Source organism: Lotus japonicus, chromosome 5, assembly GCF_012489685.1.
Source record: "Lotus japonicus ecotype B-129 chromosome 5, LjGifu_v1.2".
In the NCBI taxonomy this organism is placed as follows: Eukaryota; Viridiplantae; Streptophyta; class Magnoliopsida; order Fabales; family Fabaceae; genus Lotus; species Lotus japonicus.
In genome coordinates, this window is record NC_080045.1 from 31809453 (window position 1) to 31828160 (window position 18708).

Sequence of the window (18708 nt, forward strand, 5' to 3'; positions counted from 1 at the left end):
TTTCTACTGCTAACCTCAAAATTATTTTAAATGAGTTTATTATTATTTAATATTAAATAAGATCTTACAAAAATATACTACTTCTATCTGTAACGTACAATAAAATTGTTATATCAAAAGAATAATCCAAACACAAATAAAAAAAATAAACACACTCATAAAAAAACGTACAACAAAAAAAACACAATAAAAACATAAATTAACACTTCGACAAAAAAAAAACATAATTATCGCAAATAATATTATTTTTTCTCCTTTCATACCAATAAATAATAAAAAACCATAAGAAAATACAATACAAAATAAAAATGAATGCCCCCATGCAACGCACGGGTAAAAAATACTAGTTAACTCAATAAAAAACTAGTACACATGTCTTATATTGTGCAGCGAACAGAGAAATTCTGAAATAGATTTTCGCACTGAAGATAAGGCAACGGAGGGAACACGATTTGTGTCTTTCCATTTTGTTTGTAAGCTCAAACAGTGGTAGGAGATTTGAAACAATAAACCGTTCTTGTTCGCGGCCATAGCAACCTCATTCAGATCACGAGAACATTATTATGGCAACTATGTTCTCTAAACCTGCTTGCACAAGAATAGCTCAGGACAACGTTGTTTCTTCTCTGGTGAGGAAGAAGGAGCGTGCTCATCTCCTTCTATGTTCTTCCAGAATTAGAGCTTGCCACTCTATGGCTAACAACAAAGATATCTACAACCAAGTAGGTCTGTTCCAATATTATTTCTCTCTGTTTTTTTTTTAAGAGTGAGCGCTGGGTTTTTTTTATTGGCAAATGTTAGTTGTTAGTAAATTAATTTATACTCAACAGGTTCGAACCCTGGACCCTTCATTGCACCCAACTCTTATGTGTCATAGCTCTTACCACTTGAGCTAACCATTGGAGCGCTGAGTTTGTTCAATGCAGTTTTTTCCATAGTGGGAATGGCTTTTATAATTCCTCTGTAATTTTGTGAAAATAATAATGTAGAGCGGGATTTCAAGAGGTTTTTTTTTGGACACTGAATAAATCTGACAAAAAAAATACACTGTTAATTTGAAGACCTAGGTTTTCAGTAAAAAACGGGTGTGTTTGTGGTTTTAAATTTTTTGGCTTAAAATTCTGATGATGATATAATGGTTGAAAAATGTTATCTTTTTTCTTTGTTATTGATGTTCTACCCATGTCACAAATAGTAGGAGCTACAAGCTTGTGAGGTTCAATTTAATTGGTATTGTTAAGAAGTCCCGCATCGACTAAGGCTAAGATTACCCTTATACATGGAAAGGCAATCCTCAACTATTGATATAAGACTCTTTATCTTTATTTCATGATGATTCTTATGTGAATCTTATGAGCCAGAGCACAATCAATGTCAAATAATGGTTCTTCATAGTATACTGACTTTTGTAGTTTTCTTTCACTTATTGTTTCCTTTAATCATGACAATCATTTAAACATGTTCAGGTTTATTTTCACTGAAAAGGAAAATCGAAGATGCAGTTCTTCGTGCTGAAATGTTCACATCAACAGCCTTGGAAATGGAAGAAGCAAGCCGGACTAAGCATGAAGAAATGGTGCGTGATTTTGATCTGTGGGATAATCCATCTAAGTCCAACGACATTCTTGTCAAGTTGGCTAACAGTGCCAAAGTGATTGATTCTCTTAAGGACTTAAGATACAAGGTGATGTGTTGTTCCATCAGTTTAACCTAAATTTGGACAAAATTATTTGTCTTCTTTTCTATGTAGTATTCAATTTGTATGATTTGTTGGTCATTAAACTAATGATGTCCGGGTAATCTGGTACACTGATAATAAACAAAATGGAATGTAGTACATTGAAGAAATAAGTGTATAAATAATACTTCAATGTCTGCGATCATTATTATTGTTGTATTTAGTTAGGTATAGCTGTCCTATAAAACTCACAGATAGCCCTGAATTTGTGACATCTTCCATTCAATCAAATCTACCTTGTATTACATCTCTAGCCATTGTAAACTTCAATTTGTGAGCCCTCTTGGTTCCTTTGGTCCTCCTCACTTCTTAGAAGTAATGTATGATATATATGTCTAACAGATGAAAATTAAAGCATTTCTGATGAATTCCATTGCAATCACCAGTTTAATTTCTTCATTTCTTTCTTTTTGACTTATTCGATAAGATGTATATTTGTATGTCCTGCAGGTAGAGGAAGCAAAGCTGATCAAGCAGCTGGCTGAGATGAATGCTATTGATTATGGGCTGTATAAACAAGCATATGACGCATCTTTGGATGTGAGCAAGATTCTGGATCAGTATGAGATGTCTAAGCTTCTTAAGGGACCATTTGATGTGGCAGGAGCATGCTTGATCATAAAAGCTAGTCCTGATGGCATCTTTCCAAAGGTCTGATAATATAATGTTAAAACTTCATTTTGATTATGTTTGTGCTGTAACTTGCTTATCTGGTTGACGTATGATAAAGTTTGTGTTATTAATTCAGTAGAAACTTAAACTTGATTATGGGGCATTCAAAAATTGTTTCTTAACTACAGCAATTGTTCAATAGTTCATTTGAGCATTATTTGATAATGTAATGTTAAAACTTCATTATGATTATGTTTGAACTGTAACTGTTTATCTGGTTGATGTATGCTAAAGTTTGTGCGTACATTAAAAGAATAAAAGCCTTTTCCCACTAATTGAGGCTGCCTAAATGGATGAAACAATGTCAAAATATCATAAATCATGTCTGACAAAAAATATTAAAATTTAAATCATTCTTATGCCCTGTTTGGAAGAGCTTATGAACCGCTTATTTTAGCTTATTATACAAGATAAGAACTTGTGCACACATTCTAGCTTATTCTATAAGATAAGAACTTGTGCACAGTTTAGTTTATTCTTAGCCCTGTCTTGTCTTGTGTGTTCACTCATCTATCATCACTTTCTCTACTTTGCAACATTGATTTAATTTTTCTGTTGGCTCTTTAGTGCCTAGTATTCAAGTTTCATCTCCAATTAAAATTTGTAGAAATAAACTTCAATGGACTAATGTGATATTTTACTTTAAAATATTAAAATTTCTAGCATAGTATATGTGGAAGCTTTTGTATTACTTGGTTTTGCAGTTTGGCACTTCACTGAAGCTGGAATATGTAAACAAGGTTACCATTAGTTTATTTAGCCCATGCTCTCATAGATATGAGTTTAATTATTGTGGGGTTTTTCTTCGTGGGCTGCAATTTATGAAATGTGCTAATTCTAAGTATGTTGTACGATAAACTTACATATATTCATCTTGTTTTTGTAAAACTGAGTAGTTGATTGTCCACTCTAATGAGTAGTGATTCACTATTTATCGTTTTCAAACTATTTATATAAATTTCTTCTCTTTGGCCTACTTTTTCATAAATCAAGGTCTGGGCAGAGCAGCTCCTGAACATGTATCGTAGATGGGCCAAAAGACAAGGTTATGAAGGAAGGATTGTTGACAGGTGTTCGTTCAAGAACGGGGGAATTAACTCAGCAACTATAGAGTTTGAATTTGAGTGTGCTTATGGCTATCTTTCAGGGGAAAGAGGAGTTCACAGTCTCTTAAGGGGTTCTCCAAATGAATCTTCTCACCTTGAGGTGTAAATAGTTACTTTCATCCTACCTGTTATTTTCCTTTCTTCTATAATGAGTTATTTTCATATTTGTTAGAGTTTAAAAACGATAACAGCCAAACACGTTAGAATAGGGGAAATAAGGTAAAATGAGGGGAAAAATTATACTCTTTGGTATTTTTTATATACAAAACTGGAAAATAAACAAGAAGGTAAACCTTCTTTAACAAGGGAATATCGGACAAGTAAAAACCTTTTACTAGTCAATATTCAATTGCTTGTCTTCTCCTAATGACAATACTCATATCATATTTATAATAATCTCACTCTATCAAGGATAATATCTGAAAATATATACTCCTAATAAAAGATAATATCTTAAAACAAAAGATATACTCTCAAAGTAAAATATAACCTCCTAAAATAAACTAAACCTAAATATTTAGAGCCTTAACAATACTCCCTCCAAGAATTCAACCTTATCCTTAAGGTTGGAAACTAACATAGTAGATGAAATCTTCTCCTCCTTGATCCCATTGTGATCGCCAAACAGGGTGAATGCCCAAATCAGCAAGTGCATCAGGCAAACAAAAAAAATTCATTGGTAAAGATATCATAGTCTATTGAAACACTACAAAATATTGTAGAACCAGCCATCATATAGTACATAATATATTGAATTAGATGAAGTTTCAAAGAAAGTAACTTCTGATCTTTAAGCGGTCTTCAGTGTGATCTTTCTTGAGTGTCAACAATGAAGTTTGGCTGCATTGTTGCTCTAGTGAATTGGATCTATATTCATGCAATCACTAAATTTCCTTGTAGATCTTATCCTAAAGAATTTTTATCGATGTTTATAGGCTTCTGAATCAAGTCTTGAAATTTGATGCTTGTTTTTCTATTTCTGAATTCAAAATTTTCAGGCTAGTGCAGCAATGGTAGATGTTATCCCCATGTTCCTTGAGAATGCTTTTGATCTAGAAATTGATTCTGAGGATTTGATTATCTCACCTCCCTTAGTTCATGGAAAACAGAAGAGACAATCCAATCTTACAGTTTGCATTCAGCATCTACCTACTGGCATAAGTGTCCAATCCTCTGGTATGCATATTTTTGCGTTGAAACGATTGCTTCTTAGGTTTGGTTTTCCAATTTTTGTTTCTGTTGCAATGTCCCATATGATGTGCCGCCGTTTTTTCGTATTTAGCTATTGATGATGTGCTTGTCTACATGCAAGATTTCTATAAAGATAAACATGTGATGTGACCTGATTCTAGTTTGCATTACAACTACATCAAGTATATTTGTGTTAGAACTTAGAAATATAATATAAAACCATCAATGTGATTTTACCTTGTAACTTAAGTTTTTGAGATAGTTTGCTCAATATATGGTATCTGTTCTAGGAATGAACATTGAAGAGAGGCATAGTACCTAGAGGTAGAGGGATTGCGCCAAGAGAGAGTGAGAATGAGAGTGAGAGTGCTGAATTTCAAGTGTTATTTCATCAAATGAGCCAAAAGTCCCTTCCAATTGATAACTACCTCCTATTTATAGAGCTTGGGTACTACCTATTGGGCCAATTGGGCCTCCGAGGTCAAGGCCCAACTGAAGGCCAGGGCCCCGCCTCAGGGCGGGATACATGCTGGGCGTTGCCCCTCTAGGGGCTCGCCCAGTCCACTAGTCCACAAGACACCGAGCTCGAGGTACGAGAGCTAAGGGTGTCTTTTAAATGCTGTTACATGTCTTATTGTACACCGGAATCTATACTGCCAACATGGCTTGAGAAAAGAGAAGTTAACTATACCGCCAACATGGCGTGAGCAAAAGGAAACTAGCATTTTCAGTTACCCAGTCCACTGACTTGACGAGCAAACCAAGCTGGCAAGTCCACAAGTCCGCAAGCGGCGAGAACGACTACTTTGTATTGGTGACAAGTTGGAGCAGGTGTATGATCTCTCGCCGGCGGGAAAGGTGGCAGGCATGGGTCATGTGCCGATCATTCAATCATTGACTGGCGGTGACCCCGATGAGCGACCGAACTTCGTTGTTGGTGTCAATCGTCAGGCGATGGCGTTTGATCCTTATAGTGGCGAGGCTTTTCGCGCCTTCCCTTATTTTAAAACCCTTTCAAATTTCTATCTGCCTCACGTGGCTGCCCCACGTGATGTGTTGGTTACATCAATTTCCCTCTTTCTCCGGAACCGTCACTTCACCTTTCATAACCGTCCCATCGTGCGCAGTAACTCCCCTTTGCACGCGACCCACCTCCCCAAAACCACCATGACTTCCAACCTTCCATACGCGTCCAACACGCGTCACCCTTCCAGCTTCTCCCCTTCTCCTATAAAAACCCTTCTTCCCCACTGTCATCCCTTTCCAAGACCCCTCTTCACTTCCCTAATCGCTTACCAAACTCCTTCTGCCCACTTCCGCTCCGGAGCCGTCGCTTATCACCCTTTCCGCTACCCACTCTTCACATCCTACTCCGGTGAGTCCCACTGTCCTTATCTTTACATCGCACACATACTGATCTTTTCTTTTCTTTCACTTCACTGCCTTCTAAAAATGGCTTCAAACCCTACCTCCCCTAATCACTCTTCTTCCTCCTCCGAAAGCGACCCTGACTCCACCGCTGCCGGCGGCCTCCGTTTAGAGGTTCCGGAGATCCCAGCTCACCGACTACAAACCTACGCCACTCTGCCCCTTCCAGTCCAAGTAGCCCCCAAACACGAGGCTATAGATCAACCTTCCATCTTCCAAGATAGCGATCCCATTGTGCAATTCGTGAACTCCCTGGGTGGCTTGTCCAATGACGATGAGTTTAACGCCAAACTCAGGATCTGGGTTTGCAGTCCCGGGGATCGCCCCTGGCTTCACAAGCCAGACGGCGACGTAAAGAGATCCCATTTTTTCTTTGCGTACGAATACATGTTTAGCGAGCTTGGAATCAGGCTTCCTTTCTCGCCCTTTGTCCAAACCGTCCTCCGCGACATCAACGCGGCTCCCTGTCAACTCCATCCTAACGCCTGGGCCTTCATTCGATGTTTTGAAATCCTAAGCGCCGCTGTCGGCATCGCCCCATCCCCCACCAGTTTCTTCTACCTTTACGACGTCGACCCCAAGTCCATCAAAAACAAAGGATGGATTTCCTTGAAGGCCCGAGCCGGCCGGAAGTGTTTGCATCCCCACAAAAGTAACGCGAAGTCCTCTTTCGCACGAAAGTACTTCCGTGTGGCGGTTCATCCCGCCTACCCAGAAGCATTCACCCTCAGAGACGGGACCGCCCTCTTTCCTCTTTACTGGACAGAGAAGCCCAACGGGATCACCGATCCTTCAGAGGATTCCTTGTCCGCCAACGATAAAGCCTTCCTTAATCTCCTTGCCCCACTTCCCATCCTTGACTGCACAACAGTCCTTGAGGGCGCTGACCTCTCAAGAACTCCCAAATACTTAGGTTGCCCATAGCTCACTTTTATTATTGACATTTCCTTTCTCGACTCCTATGTTATCACTGATCGTTTTTTTTTTTTATATTGTTACAGAAGATATGAATTTCACGAACGCCGAGCTCCTGAAGGCCCGCGAGAGGAGAATGGCTCGCTTTTCCCCAAAATTCAACACTGAGGGCGACGCGAAAAAACGGGGCGGTGCTGAGAACCAAGCCGAGAGCACCAAAGCTCCCAAGAGGAGAAGATTGACCAAAGCCTCCTCCGACGCCGGCACATCCAACCCTGGCGCTCAGCCCACCACTGCTGCTGCGCCTAAAGGCAAAAATGTCGCTGAAGCCTCTGTCGCCGCAGCTACCGAGCCAACCGCCGTAACGGCTTCTTCCCCTGCCTCCGCCGGTGCGACCGCTGCTGCTGCCGCTGAGTCCTCTATTGGCGCCACAGTCGCCTCCGCCGGCGTTAACGCCACAAAAGCTGCTGCATCTTCCGACACTCCTATTGGAGATAAGGAAAAAGAAAATGAAACCCCAAAGTCTCCCCCTCGCCAAGATGCGCCTCCTAGCCCGCCCTCAACACATGATGCGGGCTCCATGCCTTCCCCGCCTCATCAAGGGGAAAAATCCTGTCCTGGCGCTGCCACTACCTCTGAAGCAGCTCAAATTGAACAAGCCCCTGCTCCTGAGGTCGGTTCTTCAAGCTACTATAATATGCTCCCCAACGCCATTGAACCCTCAGAATTCTTACTTGCTGGCCTCAACCGTGACGTTATAGAAAAAGAAGTTTTGAGTCAGGGCCTGAATGTCACCAAGGAGGAGACTCTTGCTTGCCTCCTACGCGCTGGGTGCATCTTTGCTCACACGTTTGAGAAGTTCAATGCCGCCAACGTTGAAGCTGAGCGGTTGAAGGCCGAAAGTGCTAAGCATCAAGAAGCCGCCGCTGCTTGGGAAAAGCGTTTCGACAAACTGGCGACGCAGGCAGGAAAAGACAAAGTCTATGCCGACAAGATGATTGGCACGGCGGGGATTAAAATCGGCGAGCTGGAGGATCAGCTGGCGCTGATGAAGGAAGAAGCAGATGAGCTTGATGCAAGCCTTCAAGCTTGCAAGAAGGAAAAAGAGCAAGCTGAGAAGGACTTGATCGCCCGAGGCGAGGCGCTGATTGCTAAGGAGTCAGAGCTTGCCATACTGTGCGCTGAGCTGGAGTTAGTGAAAAAGGCGTTGGCGGAGCAAGAGAAAAAGTCTGCGGAGTCCTTGGCCTTGGCGAAATCTGACATGGAGGCGGTGATGCAGGCTACGTCCGAGGAGATCAAGAAAGCGGCCGAAACTCATGCCGAGGCCCTCGCCACGAAAGATGCTGAAATTGCTTCCCAACTAGCAAAGATCAAAAGTCTAGAGGACGAGCTGGCGACGGAGAAGGCCAAAGCCATTGAGGCGAGGGAACAAGCCGCTGACATCGCCCTTGACAACCGCGAGCGCGGTTTCTACCTCGCCAAAGACCAGGCCCAACATTTGTACCCGAACTTTGACTTTAGCGCCATGGGAGTAATGAAAGAGATAACCGCCGCAGGACTGGTTGGTCCCGACGATCCTCCCCTGATTGACCAAAACCTCTGGACAGCGACTGAAGAAGAAGAGGAAGAAGAAGAATAGGAGAAAGAAAACAATGAATAATGTAATTTTTAACATTACTTTTATCTTTTACTGTCACCTTGTAGTGTACTTTTCCGCCATTCGTCTATGTTTAAGCAACCCTTCGCCATAGCTTTTTATATCTCCGTTGGATATGTTGTAAGTCATATTGGAATGCTTTCGCCGTACACTACTCGCCTCGCCTTCCCTCCTATTCATTCGCCGACCTTATATCTTGCGCTATTTTTCACGCGTCATATGATTGAATTACGCCTAACGATTTCGTGCGTTAATTTTAACTAGGACTTGTTGCTTGGTATTCCACCACCAAGACTTTAGACGTTTTTTCCCTAATAGGAAGAAACGGCCTCCATTCTCGAGGACTTCGCCCGGGGCTTTGCCCGCTCGGGGCTTACAATGCTTGGATCCCAATGGCCATTTGGGGGTCCCAAGACTTTTGCCTAGTTAACGGCGCTCGTCGTATTCTGGCGAGACTTACCCAGCACATCGTTTACGGGACCGGCGATCACGTCAGACTTTCCGGAGGGTGATTCCCAGGCGTCAAAGGCCATTTGTGGAATCGCCACAACCTTCAGGGTTCCAGCAAGCCCCTTTGGGGATCAAGCTTGTCCCACTTAGTGATCGCCGTAATTCTTTATGTCGATCGGCAATTCCGATCGTCAGGGAATCCCTGGAATTTTTTGGACACGAATTTCGTGAATTTTCGTCTTATTTTATTGATTTGTCGTTGCAGTACATTGGACAATTTGAAAACACTTCGGAAAATCTTAAAGATATCTGGCTCCGGCGATTCCGACTTGTTCACTTTCTCGCCTGCAATCAACTATAAAAGTAGCGCAAGCTCAAACCATTGAACGATCGAGGTAACCGCCTCCCATCAAGCTCTTCTAAGTGATAGGCCCCATTACCAAGAACTTTAATAATGCGGTAGGGCCCTTCCCAGTTGGGAGTAAGCTTGTTCCCCGGGGCTCCCGATCGCCACTTGAGGACCAGGTCGCCAACCTGCATATCTCGGACGCGAACCCTGCTGTTGAACTTTGCCGCCACGCGCTGCTTCATCGCTGTTTCCCGAATGTGCGCCTCGTCGCGCGTTTCCGACAAAAGGTCCAGCTCCACCGCCATGTTGGCCTCATTTTCCTCTTCAAAACCTGGTCGAGTCCGCCATGTAAAGTTGTCAATCTCCACCGGCAACATGGCATCTACCCCATAGGTCATTCTAAAGGGGGTTTCCCTTGTAGTAGATTGCTCGGTGGTGTTGTACGACCACAGCACCGCCGGAAGTTCATCCAACCAAGCTCCCTTAGCCTCCGCGAGCCGTCGTCTTAGTCCTCGTAGGATTACCCTGTTTGCAGATTCCACCTGCCCGTTCGTCTGCGGATGCTCAACAGAGGCGAACCTCATCTGTATGCTCATTTCCTTGCAGAACTCCCTTGTTTGACTGCTTGAAAACTGGGTCCCATTGTCAGATACGATCGCCCTTGGGATCCCGAACATGCAAACAATACGCTTCCAGTAGAAATTGACTATCTTTGCAGAAGTAATCTTGGCCAAGGGTTCAGCCTCAATCCACTTAGTGAAGTAGTCCACCGCCACCAATATAAACTTCATTTGTGCCCTGGCGGTCGGGAAAGGTCCAACTAAGTCCACACCCCACATGGCGAAAGGCCACGGGGCGCTCATCGTTACCAACTCCTTTGGCGGTGCCTTAGACAAATCCGCGAACACTTGACACTCCTTGCACTGCTTCACGAAGTCCATACAATCTTTCCTGAGGGTGGGCCAGTAAAAACCCGCCCTCAACACTTTGCAAGCCAAAGACCTTCCCCCGATGTGGCTCGCGCACACTCCTTCATGTACTTCAGACATTATCGCTTCGTACTTCTCTGGCGATACACATTTCAACAATGGCGTCGAGAAACCACGGCGATACAAGTGTCCGTCAATGAGAGTATAGTGACTCGCCTCCCGCTGCTGCTCCTTCGTGCATTGCTCCACTTCTGCCGGGTCCCCCGCCAAGATAGATATTATGGGATCCATCCATGTTCTCCCTCTGTTTACGCAGGACATGAGCTCGCCTTCGATGCTTGGGTACGCCAGCGTTTCCTGAATCACACTTTTGTTATTGCCGGGCTTCCGCGTGCTCGCCAGTTTGGCTAGGGCGTCCGCCCGCTGATTTTCTGCACGAGGAACGTACTCCACCACGACCTCTTGAAAGAGTGTCATCAAATACCGTACCCGCTCAAGGTACTTGATCAGATTAGGATCTTTGACCTGGAAAGTTCCCTTCACTTGATTCTCCACCAATTGTGAGTCCGTTCTTATCAACAAACTCCTGATCTTCACTTCCCGCGCCAACTTCAATCCGGCGATGAGAACTTCATATTCTGCTTGGTTGTTCGTTGCTTTGAACTCGAATTTCAGGGATTGCTCCAACACTAGTTCCCCCGGCCCTTCTAACGTTACTCCCGCGCCGCTGCCACTACTATTGGAGGATCCATCCACGAAGAGAGTCCACTGAGTGTCCACTCTTTCAAACCGATCTGGAGTCAACTCGACCACAAAGTCAGCTAGTGACTGCGCACCAACCGTGCCCCGCTTATCGTATTGCAAACCATACTCTGACAATTCAACCGACCAGGCGACCAATCTACCTGATAAATCCGGTTTTTGTAATACTTGCCTCAAGGGCAAATCCGTCCGCACCTTCACGGGAAAACTCTGAAAATAAGGTCTCAACCGCCGGGCGGTGACGAGGACCGCCAGCGCCGCCTTCTCAATTTTCTGATATCTGACCTCCGCGCCCTGGAGTGTGTGACTAACAAAATAAACAATTCGATGCTCGCCATCTATCTCCTGCAACATCACAGAACTCAGAGCACTATCGCTCACAGCAAAATACAAATGCAGCGGGTGTCCCTGTATTGGTTTCGACAAGATCGGCGGTGACGATAGGAGTTCCTTGAGGCGAACGAAAGCTTCCTCACACTCCGCCGTCCACTCGAATACGACATTCTTGCGAAGACACTTGAAAAAAGGAAAAGATCTGTCACCAGACTTGGGAAGAAACCGAGATAAAGCTGCTATTCGCCCCGTCAAACGTTGGACCTCTTTCACATTGGAAGGGCTTTTCATCTGCTGAATCGCCTTGCATTTTTCTGGGTTTATCTCGATTCCTCTGGATGTGATCATGAATCCCAAAAACTTGCCCCCCTGAACACCAAAAGAGCATTTCTCCGGATTGAGGCGCATACTGTGCTTCCTTATTTCGCCAAATGCTTCTTCCAGATCTTGATGATGGTCTAAACCTCGTACTGATTTAACAATCATGTCATCAACGTAAACCTCCATGTTTCTTCCCACCTGCCTAGCAAAAACCCTATCCATCAATCTTTGGTAGGTAGCCCCAGCGTTCTTCAGTCCAAACGGCATGGTGCGATAGCAATAATTGACTCTGACAGTCATAAAAGCCGTTTTGTCCTCGTCTGCCGGGTGCATGCGGATTTGATGATAGCCAGAATAAGCATCCATCAAGCTAAGCAGTTCGTTGCCCGAGGCACCATCAACAAGGCTATCGATGCTGGGAAGGGGATACGAATCTTTTGGACATGCTTTGTTTAAGTCTGTGTAATCTACACACATTCGCCATTTCCCGTTCGCCTTCTTCACCATTACGACGTTTGCCAACCACGTCGGATACTTCACTTCCCTGATGAACTCTGCCGCCAACAACTTGTCGACCTCCTGTTGCACCGCCTTCCCTTTGTCGCCACCCAAGCGCCTCCTAAGTTGTGAAACTGGCTTGACACTTGGATTCAATGCTAACCGATGGCATATGAAGTTTGGATCAATTCCAGGCATGTCTTTGCAGCTCCAAGCAAACAAGTCTAAGTTCTCCCCAAGCAGTTTTGTCAGGCGCGTCTCCTGCTCTTCCGTCAGTCTGGTCCCAATCTTCAAAGTGCGATCGCCAAACTTTAGCGCCTTCGTTTCCTCAATTGGCGTGGGCCTATTTACTCGCCCCTCGCCCCGGGGATCAAGATTTTCATCCGAAGCTTCGATTTCATAACATCTATGACCAACCAACGCACTCTTCTTGCCATACAAGTTAAGGCAATTATTGTAACACTCCCTCGCCATCTTCTGGTCCACTTTCAGCTTTCCCACCTTTCCACTGCTTAGCGGATACTTGACCGCCAAGTGGGCTGTCGAAATTACAGCACAAAGGCGATTCAACGTATTTCGCCCAATGATGACATTGTAGGATGCTACCACCTGGAGAACCAGATACCTTACCTTCAAAACCCTAGCATACTCGTCTTCCCCAAATATTGTGTCTAGATCAATGTATCCCCGCACCATTACTTGCTCCCCCGCGAAACCTACCAAGGTTCCCGCGTATGGAGTTAGATCATTGTCAGTTAGTCCCAACTTGTCAAATGCATCACCATAGATAATATCAGCCGAACTACCCTGATCCAGGAGTACCCTTCTAATGTTGAAACTGTTCATCCTTAACTGCACCACAATCGGGTCGTCCTTATGAGGCTTTATCCCCTCAAAGTCCGCCATCGAGATTGTTATGTCAGGGTGTACGAATCCAAAAGCGACCTCATGAACGGAATTTACGGCACGAACATGGCGTTTACGCGCCGCGTGAGTGTCGCCACCGCCGCCAAATCCCCCGGCGATGGTGTTGATGGTCCCGACGGGCGGTCCTGAGTGTCGAGCGAACGTGTCATCAGCCCCTTTTGTGGCGATAGCCGCTGATTCTTGCTTTTTCTTGCCCTTAGTGTCCGCTCGCTCCTCCTCCCGCTTGTGCGCTTTGTTTTGATCGCCTCCATTGCGCCACTGGCCTTGACGATTTCCTTGATATCCCGCCCGAATCAACTTGTCAATCTCCCGCTGCAAAGTCCAACAGTCATCCGTATCATGCCCGGCGGACCGGTGGAACTCGCACCACTTCTTGGGATTGGCGTCCCGTGGCTGATACTTTGGGGCCTCCGGCTCATCCACTAGATTTGCGTCGCTTGCCCCTCGGAGCGTATCCGATACATCTGTGTTCATCACCATATCAGTTTCCTCCCGCTGGCGATGAGACTTAGATTGCCAAGGCCGACGTTGTTCATAATCATCGCGCCGTGGATACAACTGTTCCTTGGTCGGTTTGAATACCGACTTCCCCTTACCCGGCCTCTGCTGTTTGCCATCCCCCTTATCTTCGCCGCTCCTATCTTTTTTCACGCGCTTGGGCGACGTGTCGCCCTTTTCCAACTTCGCGCGCTTTCTTTTGAAAGCGTCGTCTTCCTCGTCGAGAATATAAGTGCTGGCACGAGCACGCATCTCTCCCATCGAGCGCGCCGGCTTACGTGTCAATTTGCTGTTCAACCCTCCCGGCAGCAAACCGTTTTTAAATGCTAAAGCACAAGCTCGAGGCTCCTCGTCCTCTACCTTTACCGACGCCGCGCTATACCTTGCCATGTACTCTTTCAGTGACTCCCCTTCCTGCTGGCGAATATTGTATAGGTCATTGATTGTCACCGGCTGATTCTTATTTGCCGAGAATTGCACTAGAAACTTGGATGAGAAGTCTCTGAAATTTGAAATCGATCCACGCGGCAAAGTTGTGAACCACGCCATCGCCGTCGATTTGAACGTCGATGGAAACATCCTGCACTTCACCGCATCTGACGCCGCAATTATCACCATCTTCGTATTAAAATACAGAAGATGATCTTTCGGATCGGAATCTCCGCTGTAAGAATCCAGAACTAACGTTTTCATGTTATCCGGAATCGCCACATTCTCAACATCTTCCGAGAACGGACGGAACTCAGCCACGGAGTCTGCTTCTCTGCTTCCATCATCTCGCTGCTCGCGACGGTAGAAATCTAACTGAGCCTGTAGATGCTCATTCCGCTGCTGGATGTTGCCAATACTGCGCATCAAATGGCGCCATTGCTCCTGTGTCACCGCCGGCTGTTGTTCCGGAGCAGGTGAATTCTCTGGTGAGCGCTCCAGAGATCCCACCTGTGAAGGCGATGGAGGAGGTGGTGGTGATGGAAGAGGAGAAGGCGACTGTACTCCTGTCGTTCGTACTGGAGAATCCAGGTCCACACGATGAGGCCGCCGAGGCGGCGAAATCCGCTGTCGCATTGGTGAATGATGCTGCCTCCTGCGTCGAGTCTCCATCCAAACCAGAAACGATGCAAACTCGATCGGAGAACCAACACTAGTCACAGAATTAAAATCAGAAAACTAGAGAATTGCCTAATCACAATCAGAGGTAACTTCATGCACAATCAATCCACGTGAATGGGAGGGGTTCGGTCCCCACAGACGGCGCCAAATGTTCTAGGAATGAACATTGAAGAGAGGCATAGTACCTAGAGGTAGAGGGATTGCGCCAAGAGAGAGTGAGAATGAGAGAGAGAGTGCTGAATTTCAAGTGTTATTTCATCAAATGAGCCAAAAGTCCCTTCCAATTGATAACTACCTCCTATTTATAGAGCTTGGGTACTACCTATTGGGCCAATTGGGCCTCCGAGGTCAAGGCCCAACTGAAGGCCAGGGCCCCGCCTCAGGGCGGGATACATGCTGGGCGTTGCCCCTCTAGGGGCTCGCCCAGTCCAGTATCAAAGCCTCTATTGACCAAGTGATCTAGAGTTCGACCATTTTTGCCCCATTATTCTAATAATTAATTAAATTTCAGCACAAGGTAGGTCGATCTGTGCTTGGCCCATGTTTCAAGCCCAATGTGCTCTTGCATGAGGGGGAGAGTAGAAATATAATGTAAAAACAACATGTGTCTTCACCCAATAGCTTATTGGGATAGCTGGTTTACGACATGCTAACGAAGTCTCAATGATGAAGTGGTTTGAAGTTCAATCCTTGAATATAATCTATGCTGGGTTACTTGTTGCACTAACTTCCTGAAGGGCAAAATTGAGCTTCTGCTGTAAGTTTCTTTTTTAGGAGAAATAGGTAATAAAAACGTACTGACGTGTTTCTGTACTAGTTTAAGGCAAAGAAAACTTTGACATTATTGGACATTATCTTTCACTAAGTATTACTACGACAACAACAACAATAACAAAAGCCTTATCCCACTAAGTGAGGTAGGCTATATGGATTACATCACGCCATTGAACTCGATCAAAAACTAAAGTATGAGGGATACTGTTGATAATGAGATCAACTTTAACAATATCTTCCCATGTTCTTTTTGGTCTCCCTTTACCTCTCTTCGCAGGACTACAAACCATATTATCTACCCTTCTCACTGGTGCCTCCATATCTTTGTATATGTCCATACCACCTTAACCGGTTTCCGTCAGCTTCTCCACGATAGGCGCCAATCCAATATCTTCTCTGATCCGCTCATTGTGTATCTTATCCTTTCTAGTGTGCCCGCTCATCCATCTTACCATTCTCATTTCTGCTACTCCAACTTTTCTCTCATGTTGTCACTAAGTATTCCTAAAGAATGAAAATTAGCGTATAGTTGCCTCAACTTGCTGGAGGGAGTTCTTCATTTTGGCCTCACATGATTACTTGCCAGTCTATAAAGAATGGACAAGACTGCTACTTTGGCAGAAGCCTGCCATCATCACTAGTTGAAAGTTCAAACAGAAGTGAATAGACCCTTATGCTATATTTGGACTGATGGAACATAATAAAACGAAACATAATAAAACGAAACATAATGGAATATGTTGGAACGGAACAGAATGAGATGGAATAGAATTTTTTTTTTCTTATCTTGTTTGGATATTTTATGATGGAGCAGAACAAATTTACCACTACCAACAGGAAAGATTTTCAAAAGTCTATATAGCGTGGTGTATTTGTTGGCTCTTACTGGCACCACACTATAACATTATGGCATCCAATCTCTTCACATCAATACATCCCAATCTGACATTGATATTCCCCTCTCCTCTTATCTCAGCTCCTTCCTTCATGTTATTTTGCTAACAGTTCTATGATATGCTATTTATCACATTATGTTGACTCCAGGTTTTCCTTGAAGTTGTTTTTCTATTTTTCTACCACTTGACTGAAACTGGTCTTGATTATGCTGTGTTACAATACGTGAAATCTTAACAAAGTTATTCTGAATCCTGCTTTGTAACATTTATTTTATTTTATGCAGAACTTTTGTGATGTGTATTTGTTTGACTATAACTACAATAGATAGTCATGCCCCGGATTATAAGCCAAACCACATCTAAAACAAGTTCTATCCCTCATGTGTTTCACGTACTCTGCATGATTGATGCTGTGATCTGTGTACGCCTTTAGGTTGCGAAACCAAGCCCTCCCTTCTAGAATAAACCTTCAAAAGTAAAGGGACCTCTTGGATCCTAACACTTCCCTTAAAGCCTTCCTCTTCCCTCCCTCAAAATCTCCCAAACAAAGCCGAAAAGACTAACATAATCTCCATAAGGGGTAAATTATGTGAGATGTGACTTCTTATTGTGAAAGATGAGAGAATTAAATCTTGACTGTACAACTATACATAAATGTTCAAGACTAAAAAGTTATGTAATGGTCATATAACTTTCTAAAACAGTCACGGGACTTCACATAATGGTTAGATTTAATGATCAAAATTTACTTCTCTCATATTTCATAATAGAAAAGTCATTTCACCTGATATGTCTGCTAATACTTAGTTAATGGTAAAATAAAATGTGTGTATGAGATTATTATGTCTAGTAGGACATTGATCCCCCTACTTTGACAGTTATAACGTGTTTGAAGAAGTTGTGATTTAGGATTGAGGGCTACAAAAATTGTTTGACTTGGCACCCAAAAGAGATGAAATGGTTAAAAGATAATGTGTATCCTCTGTATAATTGGCCATCATTTGATAAGTCTTCATTTGTATTAATTTAACACATGGAAGAAGTTTTGTTTGTGCATCATTTCCTCTCTAACCCTGGCAGTCCTGTCACTCATTTGATAGAAGTAAATAACAACCCAGTCTATTTCTCTCAAATAAAAAATAAATAAATTGTAGACCTTTAAGATTACTATTGCATTGATTTACGTTTCATTTTTTGTTTTGTCTTTGTGAAGGTGAGAGAAGCAACTTTGCAAATAAGATGAAAGCACTTAACAGATTGAAAGCTAAACTTCAAACGATAGCAAGGGAACAAGGAGTTGCAACTGTAAATAGTATAAGGAAGGATAAAATTGTCAATTTGTGGCAAGAAGAAACTAGGAGGTATGTCTCTCATACATACAAGTTAGTACATGATGTAAAGACAGGCATTGAGATGCCAGACCTGAATTCTGTTTTGGATGGGAATATTGGACCCCTTATTTCAGCACATATTAACTCCAGAGAGCCATGCCATCAGGTGTGAATCCATGTTGGCATGTTCATTAGCCTATCTTGTTCTTTTCAGGATTTACTTCAATTCTTTGGTGCCGTTAGTATTATAATCCAATTCAGCCTGGTTAGACAGATTTGAGGTGTTGAATTTCAACAGCATTATATTCTAAAAACACTTATGTTTCACTGTCCATGGCCATATTATTTCTAAGATGGATCTAATTTATATTCATGTAAAGAGTTTTACATATGCATCAAATCATATCACTCTTTTTTCCAATTTAAATATTTTTTAATTCAAATTTAATGATGACATGACAAATTGATGAATTCTAATTGGATAACTATGTAAAAAAAATTCACATAAATAAAGGAGTAGAAGTAGAAGTTTTGTATGGTGGCCTAAGGAAGTTTTACATGTTTGCTACCCCAGTTCTATAATTTGCTTCTGATAAAGAGGCTAAAGTGAAATTGGAGAAACATTTGCACTATCGTAAAATAGGCCGAACTCTGTGAGTGGAAGAACTTCTTGGAAAAAGCCTAAAGTGGTATTGGAGAAACATGTGTCTTGTCCTAAAAAGAGACAAAGTTCTGGAGAAACTCTTCACCCCAGTGAACTTGGTGAAGAACAATTCTTGTATAATCACCAAACGTGTATCAAATCACTGTCCGGATGTGCTTC

At 43.4% G+C, this 18708-nt stretch overlaps 1 protein-coding gene across 1 annotated transcript; it reads left to right on the forward strand.

Moving 5' to 3' along the window:
- The first annotated feature begins 397 nt into the window (after positions 1 to 397).
- Positions 398 to 18212, forward strand: LOC130718031 (peptide chain release factor PrfB3, chloroplastic). The gene is made up of 6 exons (XM_057568469.1): positions 398 to 726; positions 1467 to 1684; positions 2189 to 2389; positions 3404 to 3616; positions 4515 to 4692; positions 17768 to 18212. Exons 1-6 carry the CDS (start codon positions 564 to 566, stop codon positions 18055 to 18057), a joined length of 1263 nt encoding a protein of 420 aa, XP_057424452.1. The 5' UTR covers positions 398 to 563; the 3' UTR covers positions 18058 to 18212.
- Positions 18213 to 18708: the final 496 nt, after the last annotated feature.